The sequence below is a fragment of the Stylophora pistillata genome, chromosome 7 (assembly GCF_964205215.1).
Source record: "Stylophora pistillata chromosome 7, jaStyPist1.2, whole genome shotgun sequence".
Taxonomy (NCBI): domain Eukaryota; kingdom Metazoa; phylum Cnidaria; class Anthozoa; order Scleractinia; family Pocilloporidae; genus Stylophora; species Stylophora pistillata.
In genome coordinates, this window is record NC_142525.1 from 31,005,484 (window position 1) to 31,020,714 (window position 15,231).

The following is a 15,231-nucleotide window of genomic DNA, read 5'->3' on the forward strand; positions in this document are numbered from 1 at the left end:
GCGTGGTCCGAACTCTTATCGACAACGATGTTTGTCATCACGGCACTGGTCAAATGTTGTGGACACACGAGGCGCAGCAAAATGTTGCGGACTCTCTCGGCGATTTTTGACCCCTGCCGTGATGATTAATATCGTTTTCGATGAGAGCACAGACCTAGCTACCCTGCAGAGGTCCCTTCGATCTTCCAAGATCGAAGAAGCCTCTGCTCGCAGCGTAAGACCTAGCTAAACCACTGTCGATTTGTTTTTTTATCACTTCGTCAAATAAAACGATTCTTTCAGTGTAACTTAGTTCATTTTATTCTCACAGTAATGCATTTTCGCTTTCTCCTAAACATATGATTGTAAAGCGCTATGATTACCATATGTAAATACGCGCTATATAAATTGGTAAATTATCATTATTATTAGTGAGTGACACGTTGCGTGACACGTTTACGCGAGCAGCGTTGTCTGTACTCATCGACAACGGCAAAGTTGCCAATCAGATTGTGACATTACTGCCAACTATGGTAACAAAAAAATTTGCACGTGTTTAGACGTTTTTCAGTCCGGTGTAGGGGGTTCGACCGAACCACCTCTGTATCCAACCCAGGATTTATTAACTTATATTGATGATCCACTTACTTTTGATCCCGAATATAAGATAAACTAAATTCTGTTGTCAAATTAGATGCACCTTGAGGTGAAAGTACCATTCTGTAGCCGGCAAGACAACTGAAAGAACCACGACTGATACTGATCTTGCTCGCGATGGTCAGTTTCTGGTTTCCAAGATTTTTTTTCAATATTCCTATTGTACTTGCAAATTTTCCGCCTCGTAATCCCCTGAAAAAGGCTGTGGCTAATCTATTTGCCATGCTACTCTTTGAGGGATATCTAAAATTAGTACAATTTTAGAGCTGAGCAAAGAGTTTCCAGCAATCTGATTGGTCGAGCGGTTTCTTATACGACGCGAAATAAACCGCTCCACGCGGTTTATATAAAATGTTAAAATAAAATGTTATGATTTTAGAAATTTCTAAAACAATTATTCGCCCCTCAGGTTCGGTGTCGACTTCGTCTCGGAGATTATTCGACGATATTCACCTCGCCTTCGGCGAATAATTGTTAAATATGAAACACTCCAGAAAATGCATTTGTAGTTAATTGTGAGACAAAGAACTGTTGAAAGTCTACAAAGAAGTTCAGCAGAACTGGAGAGCGGTACTAGTTGACAATTAAACAAAAATAAAGCAAAAGTTTGGACGGATTATCATGAAGGCACCAATAGCTAGTAATTACATAAACAAAAGCGAAGTATGACAATCATCATCAAAGAGGGTCGAAAATTGTTTTATTTATGATATCTAACCTCGCAAGTATTTTCCACAACTTACTTCCACTTTTTAAATTACTGTTTTTCTCCCCGAGAGACAAGAATATGTTTTAACGGTTTCTTCTTTTGTAAGTCAGTATCAGTGACCAGCTCGAAAGCTAAAAACTGAACTTTAAAAACCGTGAACAAATTCAATTGGGTAACCTCAGTCTGTATAATTTTTCACCTCTACATTTGCTTGTCTTCTACTGAAAAATAACCTTCGTAAAAATATGTAAAAATTACACTAAAAATTAGCCTGGGTAACAGGTGCTAGAGTAACAAAAGTGCAGTTATCAGGGAGCACGTTGAAGAGAAAAGCAGGAGATTGAGCTCCTGATCTCCTCTGGCGCCCCCTTCTTGTCTACATGCGCTTGAAAAACCTCGCACTCAAGTTTTTGTTTTCTAGTGCCTGTTAGGTAAGCTGTAGGTTGGTTAAAATCTAAAAAAAAAAAAAACTGTTACAAAAGGGGGTCTGAATGAATTTCTATAGCCTTAAGCAAATTTGCTCACTTCTGTAATCAATTCTATTGAAAAATTAGAAAAATCTCTCACTGACACTTGAGATATTTTTGGTTAAGAGCACAAACAGCTGAAGGCAAAAAAAATTCAATTTTTGGCATTTTCCTGTTTGATAGTGAGCTGTCTATTAGTACGGTTTTCACTCCAATGAGGGGTCCTGGATCAAGCATGACCAGAAACCAGTACTATGCGTGAATGTTCATTCTGAGTTTCGTGAAATATCGGTATTGAATTGAATAGATAAATCTGGCAGTTTTAGAGCATATCCACCAATCATTGCAGCAGTTGTATGAGCGTGTCACGCAAAAAACTTAGTCCACCACTGGAAGTGTGTTGCGTGACAGGCCCAAATGACAGCTGGAAATTGAAGAAGAATACCCCACCTGTATTTTCTTTACAACTTCAGTGATGTCTTTCATCAAAAACCATTTGAATCCTCTAAAATCTTTTTGAAAATCTGTGTCAGACTTGACAAGCCAAACCAGACTCTTTGATTAGCCGGTGATCTGAGGATCTCTGTGTTGTGCCATATCAAAACTAAGAAACTAATTAACCCATGTTGTAAATAAAAATGTGTTGTACTGATAAATATTCATTGTATACCATTGTTTTGATTGGGTGTCATGACACTGAGACCTAATTCATGGAAACAGTCTATCAAAAGGAAGGTAAATTTCTTAAGGTGTTCATAAATATTAAAATCAAAGATATTTCAGAGGTTTTAAGCTAAGTGACTCACCTTGATTAGTTCTAGTCATGTGTCTGATGGGTTGGAGGCCAAGAAAGATTTCTTTACTAATCAGAGATGCAAAACCTTTGTAATCTTGGATGACTTAGTACATTACTCAATCAAACATTTCTCATAATGTAAATGCTCTCAATAAATTATCAGCTCAGTTGATTCAGGAACATTATACTTAGTTTTGTTCTCTTCAAACAACTGCTTGAGTTTTTCAATGTAAATGGTGTGGAGATCATCCAAATGATCAGGAGTTGGGTTTGCAACTTTTGTAACTGGAATAGGAGGTCCAACTACAAAGAAAAAGACAGAAAATGTAAGAAACCTAAGGAATTAAAAGCAATATTTTTAATGGATTTTGTATTGATTGGTTGTCATATGGGAAGACATGAGGGAATCTTTACCTTTCTGTTTTGGAACTAACAACTTACCAACAACATTGACTGGTCTTCTGTGAGGCAGAAATCCAAATGTGTATTGGAATATACCCCGACCAAAGAAAAGAACTGGGGCGAATGCAACCATTTTCTGAATTTTTTGTTGAATATCCCGCAGCTTGGAACCTCGAGGGTTTTTCACTTGATTGAAAAGGTCATTTTCTCCAAAAGCAAATACAGGAACAAGAGAGGCACTGAAAAATACAGAAAGGGAAAAGTCCTTTTCAAAGATTACACAACAAGTGAGAGAGCATTAAGTTCTGACTGGATTTGGTTTTTGCTTTCTGAGATCTTTAGTCTCTCTTAGTAGTAAATAAAGAAATCCTATTTTCAGGAAAAAGATGAAATTCTTTGGGAAAGTGTAATGTGCAGAAATAGGAAGGAAGAGGTCAGGGCAAGACAAGTTGTAGAAAACATTAAAAGCTGGTATTTCTTTCATTGCAGGAGGGAGAAGGTAAAAAATGTAGCCCAACGGTTTCTCTTTTTAAGGCAATTAAAAATTTAAAACTATGACATTACAATCCATATCATCTTGGTTAGGTCTTTGAAATTTATATTTTCAATGCTTGGCTTTTATCAGAGAGCCATATGTGTAGTGGAGAATGGGGTCAAACAGAAATCTTGTTGTACACTCACCCAGTTCTCAGTGCAAGCTTGATAAATCCTTTTCTGGGTTTCAGGATTAAGGTGTAAGTATCTGGATGGGCATCAAATGCTTCTTCAGCCCCACCCACGACAATCACTACTGAGTTACCAGGCCCTTTTTTGGTGAGAATGTACTCACAGCTCTCACGAGTGACGTTGCACATACCACTGCTCATAATGTAGTCTCGAAATAACGGTGGTTTGAACAAGGCTTAAAAAAAAAAAAAAAAAAAAACATCATCATATTTCTGTGGTTCTTCTGTCAAATGAGGCAATTGTATTGCACTCACATTTTTAATAGCAGTTTACATGGATAATTTTTCAAAGACGAAAATCTAAGTACTTATTTACTATAAACTGCACGAGAAATAAGGTTACTTGATAATTTACTTTATAATTTGCACAACTTTGCAATTATGTTATAAGTTTGCACTCGTGTTACGCGAAAAATGCACTCGTCATCAGCCAATCAGAATTTTTTTCATGTATAATATAACAAATTTCAATCCTGACATATGCATTCTGTTAGTCACGCAAACATTAACGCGAAACAATTTGCGTTACATTTCAAAGTCCCATCACGAGAATGTGATTTTCTGGACCACTAAGCTATAATTTTCTTGTTGTTCACTCACCCATAAGTGGTAGTAAATGTGGTGTTATTCCGGGAAAGGTACCGCTGAAATTTGTAGCTTCGGTGGCAAAATTACAAAATGCTCCCGCGCACAAAACACCATGAGGATGGTAACCAAATACATAGTTTTTGCTTGGATCAAGTTCGGTTGTTTTGATCAGCTTGATTGGAAAATAATCTCTGAAATATTTCCACACTCTCGCTTTTCTTACGAATTCTGATCGCCGTCCACCGTGGTCGGGAGTGCGTCCATCGATCAGGTAGGCCCAAGTTATGTACATTATCGCAATCGGGTAATATGACGTGAAAAACAGGCCAAGGATGATTACTGTTCCTAAAAGTGCACCGAAATAGAAAGAGTAATAATAAAGAGCAACAGCTGCAGTTTCCAAACGTCGGTGGAAAGGGATGCGAAGCGGAGCGAATTCGACGTAAGGCATCGTAAATTCCTCAGGCGGTATATGACTGATGATTATCGGTGCGTTAGTCGAAGCGGAAAAAATTTTCTGATCCTCGGCTATTATTTTTCTACTTTGATCTCTGTCCAGAGTTTAAAGAATACGTCAATCCCATCAAAACACATGACTTCAAAAATGCATGGGTCTTTGCGAGCCTCCTGGCTGTATCACGTTTCAAGTCTAACCTTGATCAAACCTCGATTATGAGCACGTGGTTTGCGAGCGCGTTGAGAAAAAAGTGAGAACAACAGCTCACAATATCACACAACATTCAAAGGTCATATGTCAAATTCCATATTCACAGGGCAATCATCTTTAAAACTTCCTTAGTTCTGTTGTCGGTCTCCCACTTTTGAAGAAGAAAAATATTTTTCCTATTTGGGGCTTAGGATATTTAAACCCACAACTGTTGTGTTAGTCAAATTGAGCGAGTACTGGAAACGATACGTTAAAGGGGGGCGGGGAAGGGGGAAGGACTAAATTTTTCTGCCACCACCATGGAAGATGTTGTCGTATCTTTGTACCAGAAAATTGGGCGAGTCAAGAATTATGTAACCGCTGCGTTCCTTCAACCTCTTTATTTTCTTGAACAAATATAAATAAACTTATTGTACAAATATGACTCTATGACAAAAAAAATCTTAATATATTAATGATCACTCTTCTTTATATCAAAAGCAAAATTTTGTGTTATAAACTATACCAAAGGTTTTCTGGTATAAAAATCAAATATAATATTTTAAATAGTAAATTGAGATCAAAAGTATTTTAAAGGCTTATTTGCCAAAAAGGGGACAATAATGAAAGAGGTTTCTCCCTCAAAAGTTCACAACCCTAATTTTAATTTGATTTTGGCTTTCTCTGTATGTTTCTTCTACTTTGCCATATAAATTTCATGAGGCAAAAAAACTATCTGCAAAACACTGGGTTACAATATATCCATTGACTTCTACTAAGTTGAATGTCAAATTGAATGTCACTATGGCCTTTCTTCTGGATACTGAGGGAAAACAATGTTCATAATTATTTTTCCAGCAGTGTTATTAACTCATCACTACAGAAAACACAACCATGTTGACATCCTGGACTCAAATACACCAGTCTCCAAGACCACATGTAAACTTACATGTAAAACTGATAGATGGCTGAGTACATTACTCTAGGGACATGAAGTCTGGTATATCAGACCTTACAGAATATTACTTAATTTAAGAGAAAATAGAGCTCTATGCTCATAGTCAGCTGTTCTACAATCCCCATCTACACAATTCGCAGTTTAACACTTCTTGGCAGGCCATATCTGTGCTTCTGCTCATCAAAAAGGTTAATGAGTCCCCGAACGTATTTCTTATGAAGTCTGTTTATTTGTTGTCCACTTGGATTTGCAACAGCTTTCTTTACTGGTATAGGTGCACCAACTACAAAAACAATCAAAAATCAAATACACTAAAAGATTCTGTCTTTTCAAAATTATGCTTGAGCTTATAAGTAAGGGTGTCCTTGTGGATTTTTGCATCATTAAATAATGAAACAGGAAGTTATAGGTTTTGTCATCTCTTGAATGAACTACATCACGTTTCAGTACCCTAAGGCTTTGTTACCACAGCTCGCTCTCTCTCTCTCTCTCTCTCTCAAGTCCAGTCTTCATGAAAAGAAAAGAAGAGTGGGGGAGGAGAGCTGTTGGCCATTATCAAGCCTATACAGTGGACAGTTCTTAACTTTCTCTTTTCCCTTTAAACAAGGCACAAATTAAAAGACATGCAACTTAACTTCCAAACAAAATTTTTGTCTATTCAGATCAATTTTGGCCCAAATCCAGACATCTATCTGACTATCCTCATCTTCTAGTAATTCACACTTACCTACAGTACATATTGGTCTTTTGTATGGCATAAATGTGGGCAACATGCGTGAGATTCCTCTCCCAAAAAACAGTGGCGGTGCAAAGGACAGTATTTTCATCAGCCTGTTTTGAAAAGCTCGCAGTCTTGAACCTCTTGGGTTGTCGACTTGATTAAATATTTCATTTTCACCAAAGGAAAACACAGGAACAAGATATGCTCTAAAAAAAAGGCAAACAAAGGTGGAAATAGAAATAAGGAACCAAGGAGATGTGAACATCTAAACAGAGCACCCACCCACCCACCAACCCACTCGTGATATTTTTCCTCATTCTTAGCAGATCTTGTCATTCAATTGGGATGACCTCTTTTCAAAGTCCTCAACTCAAACCTTGTACTTTTGTACTCTGAGATTTGTGAAAATTCCGAGTAAAGAACCTTGTTTTTTTTGGTTTCACAAAATTCTTAAAATAATGGAGACTTTGTTTCATGTAAATGATTGACAACTTCAAAACCGAGACATCTTTTACCACCACTTCTTATTATAACCCACTGTTCAACATTACTTCTACTGGTAGCTCAGTCTTGAATTCCCTGGTATCACTTTCTGAGTTTGCAAATGTCATTTGTCATTTGTTGATTAAAAAAAAATGCACTCGAAAACTATGAAATAGAGCATGCCACTACCCAACCTGACTTAAACAGTGAAACAGAGACAGTCTACATGAATTTCTGTTGAAGAAACCATTTAATCTTAAATCAGGTCTACATGTACATTTAAGCTTGGTAAGCCTTAACTTAAATGTGCTGCATGGTATGAAGATCTAAAGGCTTTGAAACTTAAGTCCAATTTTTTTCATCCTCTTACCCTGTCTGTAGGGCCAATTTAGCAAATCCTTTCCTGTTTCTCAGGGTCAGAGTGTAAGATCCAGGGCGGGCATCAAGAGACTCTGCTGCTCCACCAATCACAATCACTGCAGCATTTCCAGTCCCCTGCTTAGTCACTATATGACGAATACTTTCTTTAGAGACATCACAAACCCCACCTGCCATTACAAAGTCTCTCCACAGTGGAAATTTGAACATCACTAAAAAAAAAATTAGATTAAATTTATAAACAATAAAAACGATGGCGCAAACGTGATGCAATTACATAATAGAAACCATTGAGGTGTAGAATTCCATAATATGATACAGGTATGTCCTTAGAATAACAGGCACGCTTCTATCTAATGACACCCACTGAATGATTAAGACGTGAGGTGAGGCAGTATTTTGGAAAAAAAATTTATATTTACAAAGTCATAGACAGCAAAGCTTAACTTTGCACTGTACAATCATATATTGATAGAAGTTTAACTTCTCAAACGAAAAAAAAAAGGTTACCTAAGATGAATGTAACTTGAATACTAAAATAGTACTTAGTATGCAAATATGGGATTTCCCTCTCAAAAGTTAATCTTGTTTCCTCTTTTGAGGTATTACGTAGTGAAAACGAAAACTGGACAGCAAGGAATTGACAACATGTAGTTACACATTTTGGTTGCATTAAAAACTAAAATTTTGAAAACAACGTTGTCTAAATTTTAGCTAATTTAGGCAAACTGGGAAACAACCCTTGAAACAAACAGAAATTTAAGATAGAATTTCTCTACCATGAAGTGATCAGGAATTGTCCCCTTCTCCATGATGATTCGTTGGAGAATATCTGCTGAAACAATTAAGCTTTACAATTTAACTTGAGGTTAACTTTTCATGCTCTTTGCCTGTCTATTTAGTTGGTTAATCATTTCCGAGGATAAAGAAAATCTGGCAAGAGCCACGAAATCTGGCAAGGAGCAAGAGAACCTGTCACACTATCAAGAAAATTTACTGCAACTTTCGTGTTACTTACAAGTTAGGGTGAGAAGATGTGATTTTATGCCCGGAAAGAGTCTACTGAATCCGGTGGCTTCAGTGGCAAAATTAACCCACGCTCCCGCACACATGATTCCATGAGGATGGTATCCGAGAATGTAGTTCTTTCTTGGATCCAACCGCTTTGTTCTGACAAGTCGCGCGGGAAAGTAGTCTCGAAAATACTCCCAGCTTTTCAGCTTGCGAAATGTCTCGGACCTCCTTCCTCCTTTGGAAGATGTTTTCAAATCAAAGAAATAAGTCCAGAACAAATAAATGACCATGAAACCGTAGACTGGAGTAAGGAGAATGTAAAATGAGAGGAGTATTCCGATCGTGTGTCCGAAGATGAACAATCCAGTCATCATGAAAACAACTCCAATTTGAAGAGGCTCCTCGAAAAAGGAGAACGAGAAATCCATTTTCTCTCTTTGTCTAGTGGCCATCTTAAAGGCAAATTAAAGTGTTTCTTCTCGTAAGGAAAATTTCTTTTATAAAGCACAAAAATAACCTTTCTCTCTCTGCTGGAGTTTGAACTTTGATCAAATATATTCCGAACGGATAGTTTTGTATTTTGATCCGGACGGAAGTGGCGGTTTGGCATCCATACAGGTGTCAAATATCAGGTGATCATTTTTCACTTGCTGCACGCCTGTCACGCGTTTGTCAACGTCGTGCGCGTGAAAAGTCACCATATTTGGAATGATAGCTACAGTGGACACCAGTCTTTGCGCGCATTGGAGATTGCCTGACTAGTGTTGGTCCGTTTTCGCATTGTGAATTCTTGTTGATTTTGAAGCTAAAATCCTTCAATATACCTCAATTATGAGCTTCCTTCCTGGGACAGCAAGTCTCATCAAAGAGATAGATAGTACGATATTGTTTTTTCTAATTTCCTGTCGTGGCTATCTTTTTTTAATCTGTGTTATTTAATTCTAGTCTTGTGTCCTCGATTCTCTATTTAATATCAACAAATTTATTGCTTGTGCCTCCATAAACTTGAAGCTTGCAATTTTAATTTTACTCAGAATTTCGATTTTAATCAGAATTTCGCTATTATTTTTTCAAAAAAGATTCCAAGCTTACGTTTTTCGTTTACACAAGTGGCACTTCTAATATTCTCTGGCATATGCAAGAGGGACAAACAGAAACTTTTCTCTCTAAACTAACATTATGCTACTTTTGAACAGAGAGACTTATGGTTCTGCTGAGGGATGGAAGAACACTCATTGGATATCTGAGGTCTATAGATCAATTTGGTCAGTATACTGGCTAGAGTGAAATTAAACATGTAATCGTACTTCTTGCCTGAAAGAATATTAAAATGCCTAAGATGTATGTTTATGGCGTGCCCTAAAATGGTGTAAACAATAGTAGTGCGTTAGGCCCTGGTTGTAATCTACATCTGACAGCTGTTGTTGCATACAGTTGTGTTGATATTCTATTTTAGAATAACAACTTAATCAGATCCCGATGTCATGGTGGTAGTGCTACCAGGAAAAAAAAAAAGGGCTGTATTGTTGTATAGGGTCATGTTAGCATGTATATCTGCCATTGAAAGGGCTTTTCTTCTGTAGAAGGAAGGGATAAAGATAATTTTTGTGTTAGACTTTGAAAATCCAGCAAAGCAGTGGTAATTGTAGTCTCCCTTGCAGCTGTTTTTAAAATTGAGGTAAGTTGGGGAATCTGAAAAATGAGGTGTTTTAATAGGGAAGCCTTAGTTCCCACTTCAGTGATCAGTTTGATTTTGTCACAGTTGAAGTCACTGTGATGTGAGTTTTAATGTTGATATACACTGATAATTTTACAGCCAACCTTTTGCTTCAAGACACCATCGAGAGAATTCATGTGGGAGGAAAGTATGGGGATATTCCCAGAGGCATATTTCTTATAAGAGGAGAAAATATGGTTCTGGCTGGAGAGATAGTAAGTTACTTCTAGTGAAGAGTGAAAATGATTTACAGGTTGTTAAAAAATAAAATTAGATCAGAGAAGAATGATGACTAGCACTTGCTGTTATAGTTTTACATATTTCAGTTACTTGGGAACTTAAGTGTTTATTCTTTGAAATACAATGAAAAAATTGTAATATACATATTGAGGGAAGAGCTTGCTTTGTTATGTCACTGAAGTTGATTTTACAACTCTTTTGTAATCGTTATGGTGGCCAATTTACCACTTCAACTTTGTTGATACATCCAAGTTATTTTGTTACCCCCACCGACACAGCCCCAAACAGTTTCTTTCGAAACTATCAGCCTTTCTTTGAGAATACAGATGTGATAGTTCTTTCATCTACTCCAACTAATTAGGAAATACACACAGAATTCCAATATCATTGGAATGTCTATCAAGATGATATTCTTACCCAACTTGTTGTGTAATTTTAGTTTTAACTTATTTAAAGAAACACCATTTGCAATTCAATGTTTTCCCAAAAAATTGTTGTCAGATGTTACATTTGTTGTCAAAATTTGAAAAGTTTGCTAAACTATTGTCCCTTTTGCAGCCTTTGTGGGTAGTGTGCTTGCTCCCCCACCCCTGCTCCCCCACTGACACCTTTGTGGGTAGTATACTTGCTCCCCCACCCCTGCCTCCCTCCCTGCTCCCTCCCTGCTCCCCCACCTCTGCCTCCCTACCTGCTCCCCCACCCCTGCCTCCCTCCCTGCTCCCCCACCGACACCTTTGTGGGTAGTATGCTTGCTCCCCCAGCCCTGCCTCCCTCCCTGCTCCCCCACCGACACCTTTGTGGGTAGTATGCTTGCTCCCCCAGCCCTGCCTCCCTCCCTGCTCCCCCACCGACAGAGAGGGAGAGAAAGCCTATTGTGTGATGCGACCAAACAATGGCTGCAAAGGGGACTTGCTGTATGTGTGATGTACTCTTAATTTTTTATTTAAGGATGAAGAAAAGGAAGCTCAGTCTGAACTGGAGGAAGTATCTGTACCTGATATTCTTGAATTACAAAGAGATGAGCAACTGGCCAAAGAAGAGCAAGAGAGAGTGAAAACAAAAGCCAAACTGAAAAGAGGCCTGCCTGTGAATGTATCTGACACATATCTTAGTCATGATGATGTTTTCAACTGAGTTTTATTTAAAAAAATGACAAGGCCAAGTACAGGTACCTTCACTGAATATGGCTGAGCCTACAGTATCAAACTTGTGTGTTGCTAGGCAACATGGCACATCTTTTGACATCTTGAAATCCGTTGGTGGAAAGGAATGGTTTATCTGGCCTTGTGGGCATTTGTCAGTCAGAATAGCTTTATTTTTTTTGACAGGGAAGGAAAGGCTTAAAAAGATTTATTTATCGTAGATGATATATTTGTTGAAAGCTACTTGGATATCCATGTTACATGCTACAGATAAAAAATTGTTAGGGTCTGGAAATGATATGGTGCATAAAATGCAACAATTTCTTAAATAAATTTGCTCTATAAACATAAGCAGTATTTATTTTGATATTAAATTGTATCTCGATGAAAGGTAGATATCAGTAACTTGATTGTCTTAAGGAGAAGCATGTTTGACTTGTTTTGTGTTTTACAGTTTTTCCCTCTAGCAAACATGTATTTGTACGTGAAACATAAAGGTTGAAAAAAATCCCTGCAATTGTCAACTGCCTGACTCCCTGTAGGAGTTGAATAGTCAGCCCATACTGATTCCCATACCATTTTTTTATGGGTTTGTTTTTTAAGATGATTAATTCAGCCCATGATCATAGAACTGAAGCAATAAACAAGACAATTTGGATATATCAACAAAGTTGAAATGGTAAATTGGCCACCGTAACGTTTACAATAGCTGACGTTTCGAGCGTTAGCCCTTCGTCGGAGCGAATAGCGGAATTGTGGGTCGTGTGTGCTTTTAAAGGCAGAAAATGGAGCTACGTTATTGGTGGGAACATGGCAACGAGAAAAACGTATAAATTAGTGAAATGAAAAGCGTTCGTTGATCCCTGTGGGATTTAGACTGCCGGTTTGAAAGATGAGCTTTTGTCCAAGATTTTTACGGCTTTTTAAGGTTTTTTACGGCTTTTTAAGCCGTAAAAATCTTGAACAAAAGCTCATCTTTCAAACCGGCAGTCTAAATCCCACAGGGATCAACGAATGCTTTTCATTCCACTAATTTATTCTTGTTTTCTCGTTGCCATGTTCCCACCAATAACGTAGCTCCATTTTCTGCCTTTAAAAGCACACACAACCCACAATTCCTCTATTCGCTCCGACGAAGAGCTAACGCTCGAAACGTCAGCTTTTGTAATCGTTACGGTGGCCAATTTACCAGTTCAACTTTGTTGATATATCCAAATTATTTTGTTACCCCCACCGACGCAGCCCCAAACATTTTGTTTCGAAACTATCAGCCTTTATTCAATAAACAAGACCTTGAGGCAAGAGTCTGGATTCTTTCCTGGCATTATAGGAAACAAACCAGAATTAATGACAAAGCATGCCTGCTTGAATTATGAAATAAAACTGAAATCAAATTCTGATGATTATTCAGTGGTCTGATTTACAATCATTGGAATAATTTACATGTCACGTGGAGTTGTCATTTCTTTATTTTGAAGTTTGATCCAGACTTCTCTATGGTCAACACAGCCTGTTGAATTTCCCCACAGGTGCTCTGCAGTTAGGACATGTGTGAATGATGTCTTTACAAGAGTCGATGCAAAAAGGAATGAGGCAGCAGCCAAACCAACACCTTCAGCGAAGAAAGAATGATGATATTATTATAACATAACCAAAGTAAAGCGCGCGCTCTGATTGGTCAATTTAGCGTCTCCCATTTGCCCATGGGTGTACGCTGCTGACGTGAGCAAATGCAAAGACTATTTTTACGCGCGCGCTTGTCTTTTCAGGTCGCGTAAGATTTGTTAAATAAAAGGGAACTCTTTAGCTACAATGTATCAATGTTATGTTATAAAACAAATGGTAAACACCACAGCGTACACTATTGAGTTATGGATGCACTTGGGAGGTTTGCTAAGCACTCAAGAAGCTAGAGTCGCTCTCGGCTATCGCCTCGAGCGACTCTTACGCTTCTCTCGTGCTTAGCAACCTCCCGCGTGCATCCATAACTCAATAGTGTACGCTGTGGTGTTTACCATTTGTTAAATAGTTAGTGAGGATACTTAGGAAGGAAACTAATTGATTAAACACCAAATTCTTGAAGCTAAATTTGTGAGGAATGTATGGCAGATAGAATGAAGAATTTAGTTTTAGATTGGGTTTGAAAAGGTCAAATTATGCTATCTATATGCTTCATAGGTCTATCTATATGCTTCATTCTATCCAAGTGCATTTAAGGGAATGAATTATAGTAATAATAATAATAATAATCATAATAATAATACGTATGATGCACGATTCTCGCAGTAGAGAGCGCTATTTATGCAATAGCGAAAATCAGACCTGAAAAATCGAATCCCGTACAGGCCTGATTTTTTTCTTTTTCAAGTTTGATCTTCGCTATTGCATAAATAACGCTCTCTACTGCGAGGATCGTGCATCATACGTATCTAATACCGCAGTTCAAAATATATGAACTTCATATATACATTGTATCTGATATAATAATAATGATAACAATGAGTTAGGCTAGACAAATAAATAACAATGGTTAGGATTGAGAAGATTGCAAAGAAACAAAGAAGAAAGAAGTCTAAAGGTTTTGAACACAGATTCGGCTTTGCCTTCATTTAAAAGATCTAAAGTGGATTTCTTACCCCATAAAACACAGCAAACTGGCTGCACAGTAAGTTAGATTTCCATCTTCCTTTGTAGTAATAGTAAACACTCTCGTCTGACAATAAGGACAACAAATGTCCGCCGGAAACTCGCCATAAACCGGACGAGCAGGAAAAGGACTGTAACCGTGTAATGGTTGGTTAGTTGTAGGGGACTGGTACATTGTAGCAAAGTCTTAATCCGAATGACGGGAAGGGGCATGCTTCAATTTTAAGGCTGCTTCTTGGTTTTTTGCTGACCGCAAACGTTCGAAAACGTTACAGTGGAAATAAAGTCATTCAGGAAAAAAGTTGCCTGTTGAATCAATACAGCTGGAATATTAATGAATCAGTGAATCATCAGCTCCGAAATTTGCTTCAGCGGTACAAGATACATAAATGGAGTATTTCGAAACCTGAGACGAACTGCACGGGAAAGGGAGAAACTAAATCATATTTATAGTACGGAAATTTCTCGCGAAAATTGCTTCTTTTAGTCTATGAGTGAGGTTTTACCGGTTTTGATTATTTTCTTGTGTTGTCACAAAGATTGCAAAAATAGTAAGTTCTATAGATTGTCGAATACATCGCTAAATCTGAGCTGACGTATGTTGCAAGTGCAGTGCCCGTGGACTCTGATTTACAATTAATTTACAATCGCAACAGATTTAGGACTGCAGCAATTGAATGGGACCTCATTTGAAATCAGTCAGTTCATCAGCAAAGTAGGCATTTGAGGAAAATTTTTAAATCGGCCCCTCCGAAGTCTTTTCATAAAGATCAAAGTAACTTATAGTTGGAACTACTTAATATTTATCAGTAGAAACCTGGAATGAAAACGATAGTCTGCTAAAAAAATAATATTATCAATAGTAGTAACAAAGCGAACAATGAAAAGTCATGAGGAATTTCAGGATCGTGATTTAACAATGACGTGTCGTTCAGAGCAACATGAAAGTAAAATCTATCGCTT

General features: G+C 37.7%; 4 protein-coding genes across 6 annotated transcripts; 1 reads left to right on the top strand and 3 right to left on the bottom strand.

Annotated features, from left to right (window-relative positions):
- Window positions 1-1,319: 1,319 nt before the first annotated feature.
- On the bottom strand, window positions 1,320-5,199 carry LOC111330775 (2-acylglycerol O-acyltransferase 1). Its single transcript, XM_022935720.2, has 4 exons — window positions 4,336-5,199; window positions 3,692-3,911; window positions 3,050-3,249; window positions 1,320-2,911 (listed from the first exon to the last, which is right to left on the bottom strand). Exons 1-4 carry the CDS (start codon window positions 4,772-4,774, stop codon window positions 2,757-2,759), a joined length of 1,014 nt encoding a protein of 337 aa, XP_022791455.2. The 5' UTR covers window positions 4,775-5,199; the 3' UTR covers window positions 1,320-2,756.
- On the top strand, window positions 4,457-11,973 carry LOC111330784 (U6 snRNA-associated Sm-like protein LSm1). 3 transcript variants are annotated; one of them, XM_088727157.1, is made up of 4 exons: window positions 4,457-4,594; window positions 9,720-9,788; window positions 10,340-10,455; window positions 11,429-11,973. In XM_088727157.1, the coding sequence occupies exons 2-4, from the start codon at window positions 9,728-9,730 to the stop codon at window positions 11,612-11,614; spliced, it is 363 nt and encodes a 120-aa protein (XP_088583283.1). In that variant the 5' UTR covers window positions 4,457-4,594; window positions 9,720-9,727; the 3' UTR covers window positions 11,615-11,973. The 3 variants fall into 3 exon arrangements, with proteins under 3 accessions (XP_088583283.1, XP_088583281.1, XP_022791465.1); XM_088727155.1 differs by lacking the exon at window positions 4,457-4,594 and adding an exon at window positions 8,517-8,535; XM_022935730.2 differs by lacking the exon at window positions 4,457-4,594 and adding an exon at window positions 9,242-9,400.
- LOC111330768 (2-acylglycerol O-acyltransferase 2-A) lies at window positions 5,355-9,104 on the bottom strand. The gene is made up of 4 exons (XM_022935708.2): window positions 8,528-9,104; window positions 7,502-7,721; window positions 6,655-6,854; window positions 5,355-6,210 (listed from the first exon to the last, which is right to left on the bottom strand). The coding sequence occupies exons 1-4, from the start codon at window positions 8,973-8,975 to the stop codon at window positions 6,053-6,055; spliced, it is 1,026 nt and encodes a 341-aa protein (XP_022791443.1). The 5' UTR covers window positions 8,976-9,104; the 3' UTR covers window positions 5,355-6,052.
- LOC148727437 (LITAF domain-containing protein-like) lies at window positions 11,852-14,535 on the bottom strand. The gene is made up of 2 exons (XM_088727158.1): window positions 14,259-14,535; window positions 11,852-13,234 (listed from the first exon to the last, which is right to left on the bottom strand). Exons 1-2 carry the CDS (start codon window positions 14,441-14,443, stop codon window positions 13,123-13,125), a joined length of 297 nt encoding a protein of 98 aa, XP_088583284.1. The 5' UTR covers window positions 14,444-14,535; the 3' UTR covers window positions 11,852-13,122.
- Between the last annotated feature and the right edge of the window lie 696 nt (window positions 14,536-15,231).

Excerpts from the sequence above, each read along its gene's own strand:
- LOC111330784 (XM_022935730.2), top strand. The coding sequence starts at position 9,355 with ATGAGCTTCCTTCCTGGGACAGCAAGTCTCATCAAAGAGATAGATA. Across the intron at positions 9,401-9,719 it reads TCTCATCAAAGAGATAGATA|AGAGACTTATGGTTCTGCTG; the intron begins GTACGATATTGT and ends ACTTTTGAACAG. Across the intron at positions 9,789-10,339 it reads GAGGTCTATAGATCAATTTG|CCAACCTTTTGCTTCAAGAC; the intron begins GTCAGTATACTG and ends ATAATTTTACAG.
- LOC148727437 (XM_088727158.1), bottom strand. The coding sequence starts at position 14,443 with ATGTACCAGTCCCCTACAACTAACCAACCATTACACGGTTACAGTCCT. Across the intron at positions 13,235-14,258 it reads AGTTTGCTGTGTTTTATGGG|GTGTTGGTTTGGCTGCTGCC; the intron begins GTAAGAAATCCA and ends TCTTCGCTGAAG.
- LOC111330775 (XM_022935720.2), bottom strand. The coding sequence starts at position 4,774 with ATGCCTTACGTCGAATTCGCTCCGCTTCGCATCCCTTTCCACCGACGT. Across the intron at positions 3,250-3,691 it reads AAGCTTGCACTGAGAACTGG|TGCCTCTCTTGTTCCTGTAT; the intron begins GTGAGTGTACAA and ends TGTATTTTTCAG. Across the intron at positions 2,912-3,049 it reads AAGACCAGTCAATGTTGTTG|TTGGACCTCCTATTCCAGTT; the intron begins GTAAGTTGTTAG and ends TTTTCTTTGTAG.
- LOC111330768 (XM_022935708.2), bottom strand. The coding sequence starts at position 8,975 with ATGGCCACTAGACAAAGAGAGAAAATGGATTTCTCGTTCTCCTTTTTC. Across the intron at positions 7,722-8,527 it reads ACATCTTCTCACCCTAACTT|TGATGTTCAAATTTCCACTG; the intron begins GTAAGTAACACG and ends TTTTTTTTTTAG. Across the intron at positions 6,211-6,654 it reads AAGACCAATATGTACTGTAG|TTGGTGCACCTATACCAGTA; the intron begins GTAAGTGTGAAT and ends TTGTTTTTGTAG.